This window comes from Oryza sativa, chromosome 10 (assembly GCF_034140825.1).
Source record: "Oryza sativa Japonica Group chromosome 10, ASM3414082v1".
NCBI lineage: Eukaryota > Viridiplantae > Streptophyta > Magnoliopsida > Poales > Poaceae > Oryza > Oryza sativa.
The window spans coordinates 21,515,014-21,531,208 of NC_089044.1; the positions used below are offsets into that span (position 1 = coordinate 21,515,014).

At 49.3% G+C, this 16,195-nt stretch overlaps 2 protein-coding genes across 3 annotated transcripts; one reads left to right on the forward strand and one right to left on the reverse strand.

Annotated features, from left to right (window-relative positions):
- Positions 1–210: 210 nt before the first annotated feature.
- Positions 211–1,767, forward strand: LOC107279194 (uncharacterized). Its single transcript, XM_026021009.2, has 4 exons — positions 211–306; positions 436–718; positions 817–935; positions 1,565–1,767. Exons 1-4 carry the CDS (start codon positions 244–246, stop codon positions 1,577–1,579), a joined length of 480 nt encoding a protein of 159 aa, XP_025876794.1. The 5' UTR covers positions 211–243; the 3' UTR covers positions 1,580–1,767.
- A 12,545-nt stretch (positions 1,768–14,312) lies between these two features.
- On the reverse strand, positions 14,313–15,903 carry LOC4349234 (uncharacterized). 2 transcript variants are annotated; one of them, XM_015757832.3, is made up of 3 exons: positions 15,420–15,903; positions 15,065–15,330; positions 14,313–14,648 (listed from the first exon to the last, which is right to left on the reverse strand). In XM_015757832.3, exons 1-3 carry the CDS (start codon positions 15,766–15,768, stop codon positions 14,604–14,606), a joined length of 660 nt encoding a protein of 219 aa, XP_015613318.1. In that variant the 5' UTR covers positions 15,769–15,903; the 3' UTR covers positions 14,313–14,603. The 2 variants fall into 2 exon arrangements, with proteins under 2 accessions (XP_015613318.1, XP_066161082.1); XM_066304985.1 differs by lacking the exon at positions 14,313–14,648 and having other exon boundaries at positions 14,847–15,330.
- Between the last annotated feature and the right edge of the window lie 292 nt (positions 15,904–16,195).

Sequence of the window (16,195 nt, forward strand, 5' to 3'; positions counted from 1 at the left end):
CGCGTGGAATAAGATGGAGAGGAGTTGGAACCCATAATTCCAAACACAGCCGGCACCGTTGCAGATTTGATCCGACGGTCAAAATCCACCTGGAGCCCATCGGACGGACCAGACACGCGATCAGCAGCAGCACTCGAGAATCGCCGTGAAGCGTCCGAGACAAGCTTCCTTCACTCTCTCACAAATTAACTCCGGCCTCAGCCTCCTCCCAGGCTCTCAACTCAGCTACCCACTCCGGCGAGCATGGCGGCGGAGGCAGCGGCGCGCGGAGAGGGCCACGACGACGGCTACTTCCCCATTCTCGAGGTGCGTATTCTGGATGAGGCGTGGCTGCGAGGGGGCTTGTGGTGGAGGAGGGGGATCCGGGGGGAGCAGGGGTTAGCCATGGCGATGGCGCAGCAGCCAGGCAATGTCAATGTGGCTGGGTTCTTGCAGGCTTCGAGGAGGCTGAGGAATCGGGTGATCATGATGTTGTGGATGCGTATGCTTCTCAGGCAGCTGGTCGTGAGATGGTGGCTGCGCGTGCATTTCAGGCGGTTCATGTGGGTGTGGCATCTGCGGGTTCTTCGGGCTCGGGTTCGTCTGTTTCTTTGGAGGATTCGGCATGACCACCTTGTCTACATCTTGGACACCATCATGGTTTTGGCATACGTCGTATTCAAGATCAATGCCAGCTTCATAGGCTACATCGAATTCGTTAAACTTAATTGCTCATCTGGTAAAATTAATTTAGATTTTCATTTTTGCTTAAAGAGTACTGGTGACATTTTTTATCCGATTTATTCATATATTTTTTTCACTATACGTTTGCTATAGCACAACACCAGTTTCTCATGGTGTTCCCTCTCGTCTTCATGCTAACCGTACTCGGTGCCTTCATCTGCACAGCCGTCAGAACTTTTATGGACGCTGTAATTTTCTCGTTACCGTTGCAGGTTAGCCATTATTTTCTTGTTCCACCCCAAACTTTTGAAACCTGACAATGGTAGTATGATAATCCTATTGCTACATTGAATTCGTGTTATTCTATTGCATTTAACTTTTTTTTTCTGCTGACTTCATCTGCTGCTTGTACAGCTTCATTGGTTGGCGATGAGTAGTGAGATCGCTTTCAATTTTAGAAGCTCTAATGTTCAGTTCTGTTGTGGTTGTATGATTAGCCAAGCAGTTTCATGTCATTTGAACAGTTGTTGCTTCCACTTCGATTGTTCTGCCGTAAAGAGACTTAGTTTGCCAACTAAAATTGTGCGCAACTCGACTAATTAATCATGCATGTTTGTGCCGTTATATATAGGCTTATAGCCTACAGCTTAATGATTCGATTCCTAGATCAATACCAACTGCAGTTACAGTGCATTCATCTTGTTATAGTTACTTAGTTAGCTATATGGTCGTTGGTCACTGCTATGTCAAGTTCATATGGCTTAATTAATTGTTTCATTTCTAGCTCCATGCCCTTTACCATCATTGTGCATTTTGTTGATCTCGGTTTACCACCAGTTTATGTGATATAAACCAACCCTTGCTTAACTGATGTGCTTATCTTGTTGTTCATTTGTTCCAGTGCTGGCGTCCGTGACGAACACGGGGCGATGTCAACCGGCTTCCCTAGTGTTTAATCCTTCTTCCGATCAGGTTTCGGTAGTACAATACTTGCTTCATGATGGCAGCCGCATCATTTGTGATACCTTGGCTGTTCTGATATGCTATGTATTTTGCAACAACCCAAATGGATTGTTATATGCAGAAATTACTCTTAGAAACTAACCCCCAATTGGAGTACTAGTTGGCATGGTTTCTATTGATGATACTCCTAGAGTCGTAGTAGTAATCTGAAATATATGTGACTGCTGCAGCTCTTACCTGTTCTGCTGCTTGTTTTTTGAAGGAAGGCAAAAGCTTTGCCTTGAATATATTAATAGAGCAGGAAAAAATATAGCGAGATATATACAGGGTTAGATGAAAAAAAACGAAACAAATAACCCGCAAGAGGAGAGGCAAAAAGCAGGGATTAAGTGATATCTTCCAAAATTCCGAACTCTTGCAGGATTGAAGCCCCTGCTTTGACCCATGCTCTCCCTTCCTCCTTGATCTTTGCTAGAATTGAGGATGGCGTAGATGCATTGTTGCGGAAGATTCTTGCGTTTCTTTCGCACCAGATTTCCCACGAGATTAAAATCACCAGGGTCCTGAGAGGCTTGCATGGGGTGTTTGGAGATTCCGTTACGAGTGTCCACCATTGCTCGACTGAGTGACAGCTTTCCGAGTTGTCCATCTGAAGGTCAGTCCCAGTCCATCTCTGCATTTCTGCCCATATCCTCTTTGTGAGTTTGCATTTGGCCAGGAGAAGCAGGGCCGATTCATCAACATTATAACAAAGTGGGCAAATCTTTTGGTTTTGCCATCCTCTTTTTTCCAGCCTGTCTGCCGTCCATACTCTATTTTGCGTGACCAGCCAAGAGAAGAACTTGCACTTCGGCGGCGCCCATGCCTTCCAGATTGACTGATAGAAGGTAGATTTGGCAGCCCCAAGGAATTGTAGTCGATAGGCCGATTTTGCCGAGTACTGCCCATTTGCTGTGAGGTTCCATCGGATGCTGTCGTGGTTTTCTCTTAGAGGCCTCATATCTCTGATCATTCTCCAGAGGCGGATATACTGTTGGAGGTGATTCGCCTCGAAGATGCGAGAGACATCAATATCTCGTATCCACTTGTTTTCTGCTAAGGCATCATGCACAGTTCTATTCTTTCTTCTAGAGGCCACGAAAATATCTGGGGCAATCAATTGCGGTGTTTGATTGTCTAGCCATTTTGAGCCCCAAAAGCGTGCAATTTTGCCATCTCCCACCGTTATTGTTGTTGTGGCCGCGAAGAGGTATTTGTCTAGCTGATTGCATGGTAGCACAGATCCCACCCAAGGCTTATCCGGCGCCACCCATTCGTTCCAAAGCCATCTGAGCCTAGCTTAGAGCTGATGTGAAATATTGCAGGTTCATAACACCTAGGCCACCCAAAACTTTTGGCCTGCAGACCCTTTTCCAGTTGACTTTACATTTTCCCTCCGAGATGTTTTCGCCCCCCGCCCAAAGGAATTTTCTTCTTATTTTGTCCAACTCCTCTAGGGTTCCGTCTGGTAGCTTTAGTGATGTTAGGTGGTAGATGGGCTACGCCGTGAGGACTGATTTCGTTAGGCAGATTCTAGCGACGGTCGACATCATTTTGCCTTGCCAAGGAGCGAGACGCGCTTGGCACTTGTCCATTAAGGGCTGAATGTGGACCTTCTTGAGCCTTCCAACCACGAGGGGTAGGCCAAGGTATTTCATTGGGAAGTTTGTTAGGCCTGCTGGGAAGATCCCAATGATGCTGGAGAGATCAATGCTATCACACCGGATAGGGGCAATTTGGCTTTTGTTGAGGTTTGTTCGGAGGCCCGTCACTTGCCCAAAATCGCTTAGAAAGCTAGTGAGATTTGTCATGTCTTGGACACTTGGGTTCACGAATATGGCCGCATCATCTGCATAGAGGGAGGTTCGGAATCTGGGAGCTCTTCCGCGAAGAGGGGACATGTGTCCTAATTTTGTTGCTTTCTCTAGAAGGTGGTGGAGTGGGTCGATGGCTAAAATAAATAGCAGCGGCGAGAGGGGGTCACCCTGCCGGAGGCCTCTTCCATGCTTTATAGGCGATCCTGGGCATCCATTGAGGAGGACCCTTGTTGTCGACGAGGCTAGGATGTTTGAGACCCAGTTAGTCCACCGAGATGTGAAGCCTTTTCTCTGGAGGAGGTCGATTAAGTAATCCCATCTAACCGAATCAAAAGCTTTGGTTATGTCAAGCTTCAACAGAAGAGTCGGCGTTCTTGTTTGGTGGAATTTTCTTGTCAGATTCCTCACATACATAAAGTTGTCATGTATGCATCTTTTCTTTATGAAAGCACTCTGGGCGTGACTAATCAGGATCCCCATGTGAGGCTGCAGGCGCAGTGCAAGTACCTTTGAAATTAGCTTCCCAACTCCGTGTATGAGACTGATAGGCCTGTAGTCTCCTACGCATTCTGCTCCCTCCTTTTTTGGGATGAGCACCACGTTTGCTGAATTGAGGATCGGGAAGTTATTACTTCGTAGCCGGTCGAAGGAATGAATGACTGCCATGATGACATCTTTTATCGTTTCCCAACAGGCTTTATAGAAAGCACTTGTGAAGCCGTCCGGACCGGGCGCTTTGTCGCTGGGAGACTGTTTAAGTGTCGCGTGAACCTCCTCTTCCGTGATGGGGCCGCTAATTACGGAGCATTCGAAAGTTGGTAACTGCAGGGCGTCCTAGTCGAGATCTTTTGAGCGTGGAGCTAGGTGTGCCATGAAGGTCTGAAAGTGTTATAAAGTGCTCTTTTATAACAGTAGCTTTTTCATCGTGTTTTACTTTCCACATGTTTCCCACTCGTAGCCTCTGAATGAAGTTTTTTCTCTTTCTTGCATTCATCCTCAAATGAAAGAACTTCGTATTTGCATCCCCCTCTTTGAGATTGGTGATTCATGCAGCTTGTCTTCTACGGGCTCTTTCCACCACTGCAAGACCCAGCACTCTGTCTTTGAGGTTCCTTCTTAGCGTGAGTTCGGCTTGAGTGAGTTGCCTTGACTCTTGGGCTATATCAAATTGAAGAATAATCTCGAGCGCCATGTGTAAATGAAGCTTCCCCTGCGAAATCAATTTTTTGCTCCACGATCTTAGTCTTTTGGCCATACATCCCAGTTTGTGAAAGAGTCTATGGTGAGGTTCATGATGGGGTTGGGGTGCTATCCAGGCTTCTTGTACCACCTCGTGGAAGCCTGGGAGGTGGATCCAAAAGTTCTCGAACCGAAAAGTTCTCGATCGTGGGGCCTCCCCTTGTCCGGTTAGCATTAGCGGACAGTGGTCTGAGAGTGAGGTGGATAGGGCATGTAAAAGATGTCTCTCGAATGCTGTGTTCCAGCTAGCGTTGCAAAAAAACCGGTCCAGTTTGACGAGGGTTGGGTTGTCTTGTTCATTACTCCAGGTGTATCGCCTATTCTGAAGTGCAACCTCCTTGAGCTCGCAAGCGTTGAGGGTTTCTTTGAAAATTCGCATTTGTCTGCGATTAATGTTTGCATTGTTTTTGTCGGAAGCCTTGTAGATTATGTTGAAGTCTCCGAGCACCAGCCATTTTGAATTGTCAGATGGCTTGGTGTCCCGTAGTTCTCTCAGGAATGTTTGCTTGGCACTCTGTTGACAGAAAACACGAGGCCTGGGAGATCTGCTTAACTCCAGTGCAGGTCCAAAGCTCGCCTTCAAATGTATGAGCGTGCCAGTTGATTTGATCATGTAATCAACAAGAAATAGAGACAAAGAATTCGTGGTTAAATCTATAAATGATAGCCGATCGGCTAGGTGTCGATGACATATCATTTATCTTTGAGCTGATGTCATATATGAATCGATCGGCGGTTATAAATAGATAGTAAGGAACTAGATCTATTCGATCGACTGTAGATATTAACGATATATAGTTCTTATATTAATAAATACTTAAATCAAGTGATTGGGATAGATCGGTCACCATGCCGAGACAGCATAAATCACTTAGATCGAAATATATATTAATAACAGGATTATATATATTTATAGCATAGCCGATCAGATAGATCTAGCATGTATCGGCTAATACTCCGATACTACTTTATATAAAGATATCAAAACAAATATAATATACCAAACAAAAGCTTAATATACTTAAATGCAATAAGATCCTGACATAAAGGGCGGATTTAACATGTCATTGAAGCATATAGATCGAATATGGTTAAATCAGATAAGATCGGCTGAAACTCCGATACTACCCTAATCGGTAACCAGAGGACAGGCTAGAGATTGATATTCTAAGCACGACTTAATAGATCAAACTCAACTGATGCAGCATTAAGTATGAAAAGAAGAACAATATCTAGACAATCAAGCCGCTGGGTGTTTCATAAAGTGGTAGATATCTTATATAATTTAGGACAACGTCGCTATTTAACCTAATCGGTTGCCTTCTATTAACAGATGTTAGCCGATTGTAGGTTAGATGATGATATTGCCAAAGATTATGTAAGATATATGATAACTTGACGAATTATATAGACAAGATTATAGTGTCATAAAGATGGAAGCACTAATCTCGAGAACATAAGTCGTCATAACAAGTTTTACCTCTTGTTGAAGATCGAAACCGATGCAGCTCAACCCGAAAGCAAGAACTCGTCGAAGCAAAACTAAAGTGAAAAGGTGGCGATGCGCCGAAATTGTATTGAACGTGTGTGTTAAAAATTACATAGGGCTCGGGGTCTATTTATAACCGAGAATTACAAGATATGTCCATACCGGACACGACCACTATCTCTAACAAACTCTAAGATACCATAAGTCTTTGTGGCAGACTTTTGCCCAAACATATCTCTAAGGAAGTTACATAAAACATCCTAATTAATAGAAACATCCATGTGCGGCAATCATCTTGAAGCACCTCAATTCAACCCAATGTCATACACCAAATTATACTGTCAGAATCGGCTGCATCGGCTCACCTAGTCCGACTCAAACCCAGCCGATCCTAATCGTAGCCGATCTGGACTTCAGCCAATTCTTGCTCTGTTCTCGGATTAATCTCCGCCTTCGACTCCACCTTGATCTAATCTCCTTTTCCAATGCTGATATTACCAAATTTGGTCGTTAACACACTCTCTCTGGTTAGCCCATAAACAGCTGTAAGTAGGAAGGTGGTCTGACATTCTTTTAAGGAGACTGTGGCCGAAAGTGAGAATGTTCCTTGCACAAAGTCTTTGAGCTCGGCAAAATCCTCATTCCAGAGGATCAGGATGCCACCTCTTGTTCCTAGCGGTCCTGTCGCTGGCTTGAAGTGAAAAGATTTTAGGCGTCCCCCGCCAAGGGAATGTACCAGTCTGGCATCAATGTTGCTCATTTTTGTTTCTTGAAGGCAAGCGATATGGGGTTTGGCTTCTTGAAGAGTCTCTCTCACTGTCGCTCTTCTGGCCGGTCTCTTGAAGCGATATGGACGTTCCAGGAGAGGATGTCGATGATCGGGTATGTCATGTGTAACCTGTATTCCTCGGGGAAGGGGGGGGGTGGGAGTTGTGCACGAAGCCGAGGGGTGACAGCCGTGTCGGTGCTATCAGGCTGAAAGGTAGTCGGCCCAATCTAGTGGGGCGATCTGGCTCATGGACCGAGTCCGAGTCCATTTGCGCGAAGTTCAGTCGGGGGGAGATGAGCCCAGGCAGGAAGACATGTTGGGGGCCCACATGCAATTGGGCCGGTTTGAGAAGACGTTGGGCTAGAAAGACTTGGGCCGGGGATGTATGATGCTGTAGGGCGAAACTGATGGGGATGACAGCCGCGCGCGCCACCGCGGCGCTGTGCGTCGCCCCACGTTGTGCCCGCGACAGCACCGTTTTTGTGTCACACCTGGCATCGAGGGCGGTAGGAGGGGACGTGGGGGCGAAACAGCAACCCAGTCGTCGACAATCGTAGAGAGTGCTATCGTTGGGGCCCTTAGAATTGCGTCGTTTGTGCTGGCCGTCAGTGAGGCATGACGGCCGTGGGGGTTTGCTGGCGTCGTCGCCGCAATTGGCTAACATTATCGATGTTGTTTGGGTGCGGAGTTGCGGCACCGAGAAGGGATAGGTTGATTCGCGAAGTTGCTGCGAATAGCGGGAGTAGCAATGTCTGGCGGTGTCGCCGCTCATAACGGTAGCACGCGTCCGAGTCTCACGCAGATACGAAGGAAGCAAATGAAATCGATACATGGAGACAGAGGACTCCGTTTGCCAGTGCGCGAAGCACAGCTTGCTCACGCCGCAGCAATCTCCTCCTGGCAGCCAATGTCAGAGAGGCCCAGGTAATTCGCCAGAGCCGGGTCCACCGTCTTCGCGTCTTCCTTGTCAAAGCCGAACAGCTGCGTGAGGGCGTCGATTGCGTCTTGCGGCAGCGGCGAGTTGAACATTGCTTTGAAGTCGGCGAGTGCCTTGTCGGTGAGGACTCCTTCCGCTGGAACCGTACCCAGGCGCCGGCAGAGATTGAGCTGCGCCCGCAACGACATCAGTAGGCCGGCCACCGGCTGTCGGGCTAGCCTTGGACTCCTCCGCCGCCCTTCACCCAACATGTCAGCAGCCACTGGAATTGGAACGACCTCCAGTGCATCATCGGGGGGGATCAGCACCTGCGTGTCTCCGGCGATGTCGATCAGCACCTGCGGCGTGGAGAGGATTGCCGAGGGAAGTTCTTTGAAGAGGACACGCGGCGGGGTTACCTGAACGGAGTCGAAATCGGCGATGTCAGGCGTCGGCGCTGTCTCGGTGTCCTTGACCGGGGACAAGTCGTTCGCTGCAAGCGTGTCTTGAAGAGTTGGTGCCGCGGCGCACTCAGCGTTCAGGGACGGCAGCGTCTTTTCTGCGGACGTGATCGGCAGTAGCTCCCTTGTAGTTGAACTGATCATCGCCAGCGATGCCAAGGCTATCACCGGCGGCGATGGTGCCGCAGCGTTCGCGGCAGGTTTGTCGAGCGCCACTGGCGCAGCGAGCTTGTCGAGCGCCACCGCAACACCGGCCGCAACTAGCATCTGTCGCAGTGCCCCTTCCACCGAGGCTGCCGCAACGGCCTAGTTGATGCAGGCGAAAACCCGCGCCGCCGGGATGGACGCAGCGGACCGGGCTTCATACCCCGCTCCATCGTGTGGACGACGTGACGGGAGCAGAGGCCCCTTGTCGAACGGGGGCGATGTCAGGTGAGCATTCCGTGCCAAGGACGATGCCGCAACGGTCGGAGTGAGAGAGTCGCCGTTTCCGCGATCATTGTCACCGTCTTCCTTATCACCGCAGCCAGCCAGATGAAGCCGTCCGTCGCGCCGCCCCATGTCGCCACGGTCATGGGCGCGCGGTGAGCGCGTGCGTTCGCGCCGGAAGTTAATGTCCAGGCCGCGGATGCCACCTCGCCCACGTGCGACGTCGCGTCCCCTGTTGTCGCGATCGTCGTCGTAGTCGTCGTCGCGTCGCCCGCCACGGCGGAGATCATTGTCCGGGTGATCGTTGTTGTATCTCCTGTTACGGCCTCTGCGCCTGTCTTGGCCGCCACGATCATCGCGGCCGTCGCGGCGCCTGTCGCGGCGTTCCTCGCCATGGCGTCGTTCACCATCACGATCAATGGCATCCCGGACTGTTCTGCTTCCTTGGTCGCGGGCCTCCCGTTGGAGAGTAACGTCATTGTCCTCCACGCCTTCCGCGTGGCCGTGGCGGAAGGTGTAGGTCCGCGGCGGCGGCGGATGGTGAGGGAAATCTTCAAAGAGGCGCGGCAGAGGCGCTCACCGTCCAGAACGCCCAAGTGCCATGGCGGCAGAGTGCGTGTCGCCGGCCTGCAGGACTTCGTATTGCGGAGGTCGACGGCCGCCGCGGTGTAATCGTGGATCTCCTTGATATGGAAGAGGACTAGATGCTTGACCCCCTTTTGCCAGTGCTCCGGCGGCGTCTCCGAAATCGTGATCGATGTGCTGAGATGCACCATTGCACAATATATGGTGCAAGTTAAACAGTAATGTGGGATGCAATTAGCTTCTTATTATGCATGCATGTGTTTACCAAAGCTGAAATTTGCATGTTCTCTCAGTTGTCCACACTTCTTGCGAAGGGAGGAAGTATCTATTAAGATTCGGCAAGATACATTTGATAATGAAGTGGCAATAGGTACATGGTTTCAACCCAAGGTCCCATGGTTAATTCTCAACACACTCACTGTTTCTTCTTAATTATTCGACAAGCAAGTTAGATCCGACAGAAAAAATTAAAACATATCCAGACAAAAAAAACTTCGGTCTTTGACAACTCCCTCCGTTTCATACTCCTGTTTATGGTTTCGCTTGCTATGTATTTTTATAAACTTGAGGAACTTAAATAAGTTTGACTAAGAAAAAAAATAAAGTATGAAATAAGAGTATTATGTTACATAAAAATATATTCGATCTAACTATGAAACTAATAGGAGAGACATAACATACTTAAAATGCATATTTGATCCGACGCGCTGGCGACCGGGGGGCGAAAACCCTAGCGCCGCCCGCCTTTCCCCTCCCCCTCCCCCACCTCGCCGCCGCCGGAGCTCACCGCCGGAAAGTCGGCGGGCGAGCTATGATGGCGGCGGCGGGGCTATTCTCTGTGGCGGCGCCCTCTCTCAGGCGCGGGAGAGGCAGCGAACGGTGGCGTCTGGGGAGTGGCGGCGGCGAGCCATCTCGGCGAGGAGGCGGCGGATCCGGCGCTGCCTTCGCCGGATCTGGCCATCCCCTAGCTGGATCCAGCCAGAGCGCGGGCGGGCCGGCGACGAGGTGGCATCGGTGCGGAGCGGCGAGGTGTGAGGATGGCGCGGCGGCGCGACAAGGGTGACGGCGACGGCAGAGGACGGTGCGACGAGGCGTGCTGCCTTCGCTGGATCTGGCCATCCCTAGCTGGATCTGGCCGGTGACGGCTCCTTGTGGTGCGGAGGCGTCACGGCGTGAGAAGGCGGCGGTGCTGGCGGTGGAGGCCGCCGCGGCGCGGCAAGGTGCGCGACGCCGGCGCAGTGAGGTGGCCGAGGTCCGGGAACTGCCAATGGCGGTGGGGAGCCCCTGGTGCCCGACAGCGATGGACAGGAGGCGCGCTGCCTGGCAGCGGGGTGCATCGGTGGATGGCTCAGCCTTGGCCGGTGACTAAGGTTGACCCGGCCGATGGGCTCAGTGGCGGCGAGGCTATTGCAGGTGGAGGATGGATGCGACGATGATGCGACTAGCGGCTTGTTGACACGGGTAGCCGGTCGAGGCGGCGACGATGGTCACGTCATGAAGGGGTGTTGAAGCCTACGGCGATCTTCCCTCCAGGTGTTTGCCCTTTTGCGGTGGCGGCTTGCCGCCACAAGATGGCCACGCTGGACGGGCCAGTGCGGGGGCGCAGGGGGGAGGGGATCCATTCTTCTCTCTCCCCCTCTCCACCTCCAACCCAACCACGTGGATGGAGTTGAAGCGCGCCGAAGGACGAAACTCCACTTTGATGGTCGGCCGGCAGCGAGGCGGCGCAGTGGTTGCGCGTCGAAGGGGATTAGCTGGTGGTACCGTTGAACCTGACATGTACGCTTTAGTGCAGGAGAGTAGGAATTAGGGCGAAAGCCTAGATTCCGGGCCAGCAATGGTGACATCTGTGGGTGCCGCTTTCCCCTTGGGGCCTTGCTACGTTTCCTTCCCTTTCCCAATGGGTTCTTTAGGTGAAAACCACTTCCTGGAGATCCAGGACGGGCGACGGCGACGCACTTGGCGTCGTTCCTTCCTTGGAGGCGTCGTTCATAAGACCCATTCCTTACGGGTGTTTTGTGCTTGTTTTGTTCTAACAGTAGGATCAGACGTAGACGCGTGGTGTGGCTGTATTTTATTTTTTTTGGCTATAGTCTTCCAGGGCTATAGACTTGTATTTTTTTTTCTGCTCTATCAATAGAAACGTCGCACTGTCGGGTTGTTTAAAAAAAATGCATATTTGATCAGACCATATGATCTGATACGTAAAACAAACTAATGATTATAGGTTTTTATTTCGACGATACAGTACCTGAAAAAACAAAACAAGAAGATGGCTTGCCACAGGAGCAAACACAGACTGAAACTCATCAAGCTAGCTAAATCCCGAATCAGAAAATTAGGCCTGTGGCGCCACGCCAGCATCAGAAAGCCAGCGGACACCGTCATCGCCGGGAACGACACCAGCAGCGCCAATGTCATGCGCGCCCGCCGGCGACGCGCCGCCGCCGCCGCCGCGATCGTGTCTCGCCTGATCCGCCGTCGGCAGCAGCTTCGTCATGCGTGTTGCGTCGATGCCTGAAACAGATTACGAATAATAAATTATCGAATTATGAAGTGTATCGAAGTAATTAACCGGCGAATCACAAATTAATTTCGCGTGTACATGCTCTGCTCTGGTCCGAAGTTTCGCTTGCCATGCTGCCCAAGCCGCTCTGCAAGATCGAAGTATTGATCACGTTATTAGATGATGAAATCTGTTCATTGGTCATATTAGACGAGTACATATATATGCATGTATGCGCAATTGTATACGGTATTCTCAAAAAAAAAAAAACGTCTACGATCTGGCGCATCCAAGAAATATACTCCTTGCCTTTAACAGATGTGTACCGATAAGGCGATAAGTGCATCTTGCTCTCCTCAAGCAGTCAAGCTAAATACCTGCCAAACTCTTTTTCTTTTTGCCAAACTCTTAATTACAGTCCAAAGTACTCAAGAGTTAAGGCTGCATTACGAATTGATTCTCGGATTGGCTACTCCCTCACCTATCGGAAGCACATAATCCGAACTGCTAAAGGATATAATTTTTAAATAGTTTTTATATAAAAGTTACTTAAAAATTAAATAAATCTATTTTTAAGTTTGTACTAATTAAGTTTCGGGTGTCACTGAAAATATGGTTTTCGAATACGCTCCCTTTGGTCTAAGTGGTTTTGAAGTTTATTCTCTCGGAGGATCATATGTGGTCTTTAGCTGGGGTTGCCGCTTTTGGGGATTTCTAGAGAGTGTAACGTGGCTCTGTCCCTTCTCACTTCCCACTGTTAGAAGTTGCGTTTAGCCGCCGTAGTAGTTTTTTTCCCTAAGCTTCAGTTTCTGTTTTGCTTTTTCTCTATTCCCTTGGAATAAGCCGGTCTGGAGGATTGTATTGTGTAACAAAAACTCTTTTCCTTTTCTTTTAATATATTGGCGTGCAATCCTTTTGTGCATTTAAAAAAAAAAGATCCGACAAGCAGATTTAAACGAAGCCTTATTATATGGTAATTCACCAAACACCGAGTAAAGTGTGCAGACTAGAAATGAAATTTAAATATCAAAACATTATTTTTAAAGATTTTGTTTTTTGGGGGGAGGGGGTGTGTGGGTTTCATCCTAGCCTATTTTTCAACATTGCTTTTTTAAATATGATATAACACAGATATAAAATTTTACTCGTAATTTTTCTTTAGTTACTTCGTTGCTTTTTTCATGGCTTATCAACCATAGCTCAAATGATGGGAGAGAAAGCATACTCCATTTCCAAACCATTATAACAAAACTTAGTAATGAGAGGAAAAATATTGAATGAAGGAAGTGTCCCATTAATTAAAAAAAAAGTATTGACAGGTGGCACTCCATAGGGAGTACCCCCATAGAAGTATTGAATGAAGGAGAAGTTACACTACAAGCATTGCAGGATAAAATTTGTTGATTTTTGAACCGAGGGTGGTATTCATAATTAATAAGGTATATAGTCAAGGAAACTTTTTCCTTGATTTGCTAAGGTAGGCTAGGCCCAACTAGCTCACTTGGGCCCAGTTAACCAGGCAGGTTGTTATTGTCCACAAGTCCACCAAACTGATCGTGTATCCTCTCAGATTGCTGCTGCTGCCTCCAGCAATCAACAACTCCAGATCAAATCCTTCAGAAATTACAGGCAGGAGAGAAGTGTTCTGTATCAAATTCTGGCTCAACTTCTTCACATTCTAAAAATCTCAAAAAAAAAAAAAACAGAGAGCATCCCACTCAAGCAGAGAGAGACGTGCTTGCCAAACGAATGTCACTTCCCACTTCTCCTGCTAGTTCGCAGGTAGCACGTCCTACCTCAGGGCTATCCACCCATAAAAATCACCTTTCATCCAACGGTTGCACGATCACAAATCCGCAATAGACCTTGAGAATTAAGGCAAGTCAACAACCCTACCAGAGGTTCTTGGAAAGTGCATGATACCGTCTCTTGAAGCTTTTACACAGAAAATTTTGGTACTACTGAAACCGTCCTTTTTTTGAAAAAAGTATAATTGAAGGCTGAAAGGTTCATGAAGTATGAACTGACGGTTTCATAGTTATTACCTCTGATTTTGGTCTGAAACTGTAGCTTGTCTCGGAACTGTATTAGTCAAAACTCACCAAAGACAAACCTGAGCTAGTATGAAAGAAGTTCAGACTTCTAGAAGCAGCATGTTGCTGCTTTGAGAAAGACAGATATCTGTCTAATTCAGTTTAGTACCATTCGCTCGGTTGGTCAGAAACGTTAGTAGCAGTCAGTGGAAAAAACATTGGTGTTATGGTTTTTCCACTGACCAGATTAGTTGGAGCGTGTTGTTCTGAACTTTCTGCAAATGGACACGAAATTGCCTGCAATTGGTAGGCACGGCAAGGAAATTTCTCTGCACAAGGTCTCTGTAGGGTTAGTTCTGAAGAAACAACGGACTTGAATAGCTGATATCTTGGAAGAATTGGGTACCATATCAAATTATCAATCACAACTTCTATATTGCAAATAGTAGGACAGGAAAGAAGACTGAACAAGGAGTTCATCAACACGGCTCGTCCTGCAAATGCATTTTCAGGAGGCCGAACTACGAAGAGACTGTTTCATATTTACAATGTACGTATGATTCACTTGTTACAGCATGCCATGCGTTGGAGTGTACATCACAAAGCAGAACTAAGACCAAAAATTTTCCTAGAAGAAAATCACTAAAAAAAAATCTGTGTATCTGTATACGTGTATCTTCTCACAATGTCAGACTCAGACACTACACTGCTTTGTTTGATGGCCCCCTTTTAACCTGACCTGCATAATGGATTAAGCAAAGTATTATTTTCAGTAAATAAATTGATCGACTAATCCATCTTTATGATGCTGATTAGGATAAGCAAACTTTTTAAGGCTGTGAATTATTCCTTTTTGCCTAAAATATTCGGTGCATTGCAGCTTAGTAATTGATTCCTCATCGTTCTCACCGAAAGCAGAAGGCAACATGTCGATGTGATATACCCAGAGAGAAATGCCTGGATTATTCTCGAGAATCGCGCTTTCGGCTTGCACGAATCTCAAGGCACTCAGATTATACATGATCATGGCTGATTGGCTGTCACTATGCCCAATTTGATTGTTGCAATTTCAGTTTTTTTTTTTTCAAATTAGGCGTGTATCGTGATCGAAAAGATTTCACTTTTGAAGCGAAGAGAGAGGGGAAGGGTGCTCACCGCCTCGACGTCGATCCGGTAGACGAGCAGGCGGCGGCGCTCGCGGCAGCTGGTGCGGTACGCGACGGCGAGGTGCGCGGCGGCGAGCGCAACCGACAGCAGGAGCATGGGCTCCGGGCCCTTCCCCTCCGGTGCCGGCGCGACGCCGCGGCGCGGGAGCACGGCGGCGGCGGCCTTGGCCAGCACGTAGGACACCGACCCCGCCGCGCTCGTCGCCACCACCCACAGGTACGCCGCGCCTCCGCCGCCGCACGCCATGTACGCGCCTGCGAAAGAGAAGAAACCGTCGAGGTCAGAGAGACAGAGAACGAACACGAGGTCGATCGAACAGAGGTGGCGGGCGTCGATTGCTCACCGAGTATGAGCAGCGCGCGCGCGGCGGAGACGGCGAGGAGGTCGACGAGCGACGAGCGGAAGTCGAACGCCCGCGCCTGCGCGACGACGGCCGCCACGAACGACGCGTCGTCCCCGCCCCCGCCGCCGCGGAGGCGCGCGGAGAGGAGCGCGGGCGGGAGGGCGAGGTCGAGTATCACGACGAGCACCGGCGGCGCGCAGACGAGCAGCAGCGACGCGATCATGGCGACGACGAAGAACGCCGTCTTGGCCCACCTCCACGGCCGCGCCCACACCCTCTCCCCTCCTCCCCCATGCTTCTGCGCCATCGCCAGCGCCACCGGCAGCAGCAGCAGCCTCTTCTCCGCCATATCCCTCCCGCCGCCAGCTGTGGTGGTGGTCGCCGTCGCCGGAGCGAGCTAGCTATAGAGTCGTGGGCTATGGATTGCTTCGCCGCGTCGAGGCCGACGGTTGAGGGGGACGTGGCGCGACGCGAGGTTGACCTTGCCCTGCGCCCGCAGCTGCAACTCCCTTTAATACTACTCCGATCGTGCCGAAGCTTCGGCGACTCGTTTAATTACGGCGGTAACTGCTAGGGGAAAAACGACTCGTTTAGTTTATTTTTTTAGGTAAAAAAGGTTGTAATAGTGTGTTTTAAGTTTTAACCGTGTGGGCTTGCGCATGGGGAACGTGGTCGAAAATTCCGACGTAGTTGGACCCGAGCCGGACTCGAGGGAGACCGGCAGGTGAGAAAGGTGAAAGAAAAGGGGAAAGGTGAGATCTGCTTCGTTCGTGTAG

Coding starts and splice junctions, on each gene's coding strand:
- LOC107279194 (XM_026021009.2), top strand. CDS start 244: ATGGCGGCGGAGGCAGCGGCGCGCGGAGAGGGCCACGACGACGGCTAC. Junction 307..435: donor GCTACTTCCCCATTCTCGAG/GTGCGTATTCTG, acceptor GGGTTCTTGCAG/GCTTCGAGGAGGCTGAGGAA. Junction 719..816: donor TAAACTTAATTGCTCATCTG/GTAAAATTAATT, acceptor CGTTTGCTATAG/CACAACACCAGTTTCTCATG.
- LOC4349234 (XM_066304985.1), bottom strand. CDS start 15,768: ATGGCGGAGAAGAGGCTGCTGCTGCTGCCGGTGGCGCTGGCGATGGCG. Junction 15,331..15,419: donor GCGCGCGCTGCTCATACTCG/GTGAGCAATCGA, acceptor TCTCTTTCGCAG/GCGCGTACATGGCGTGCGGC.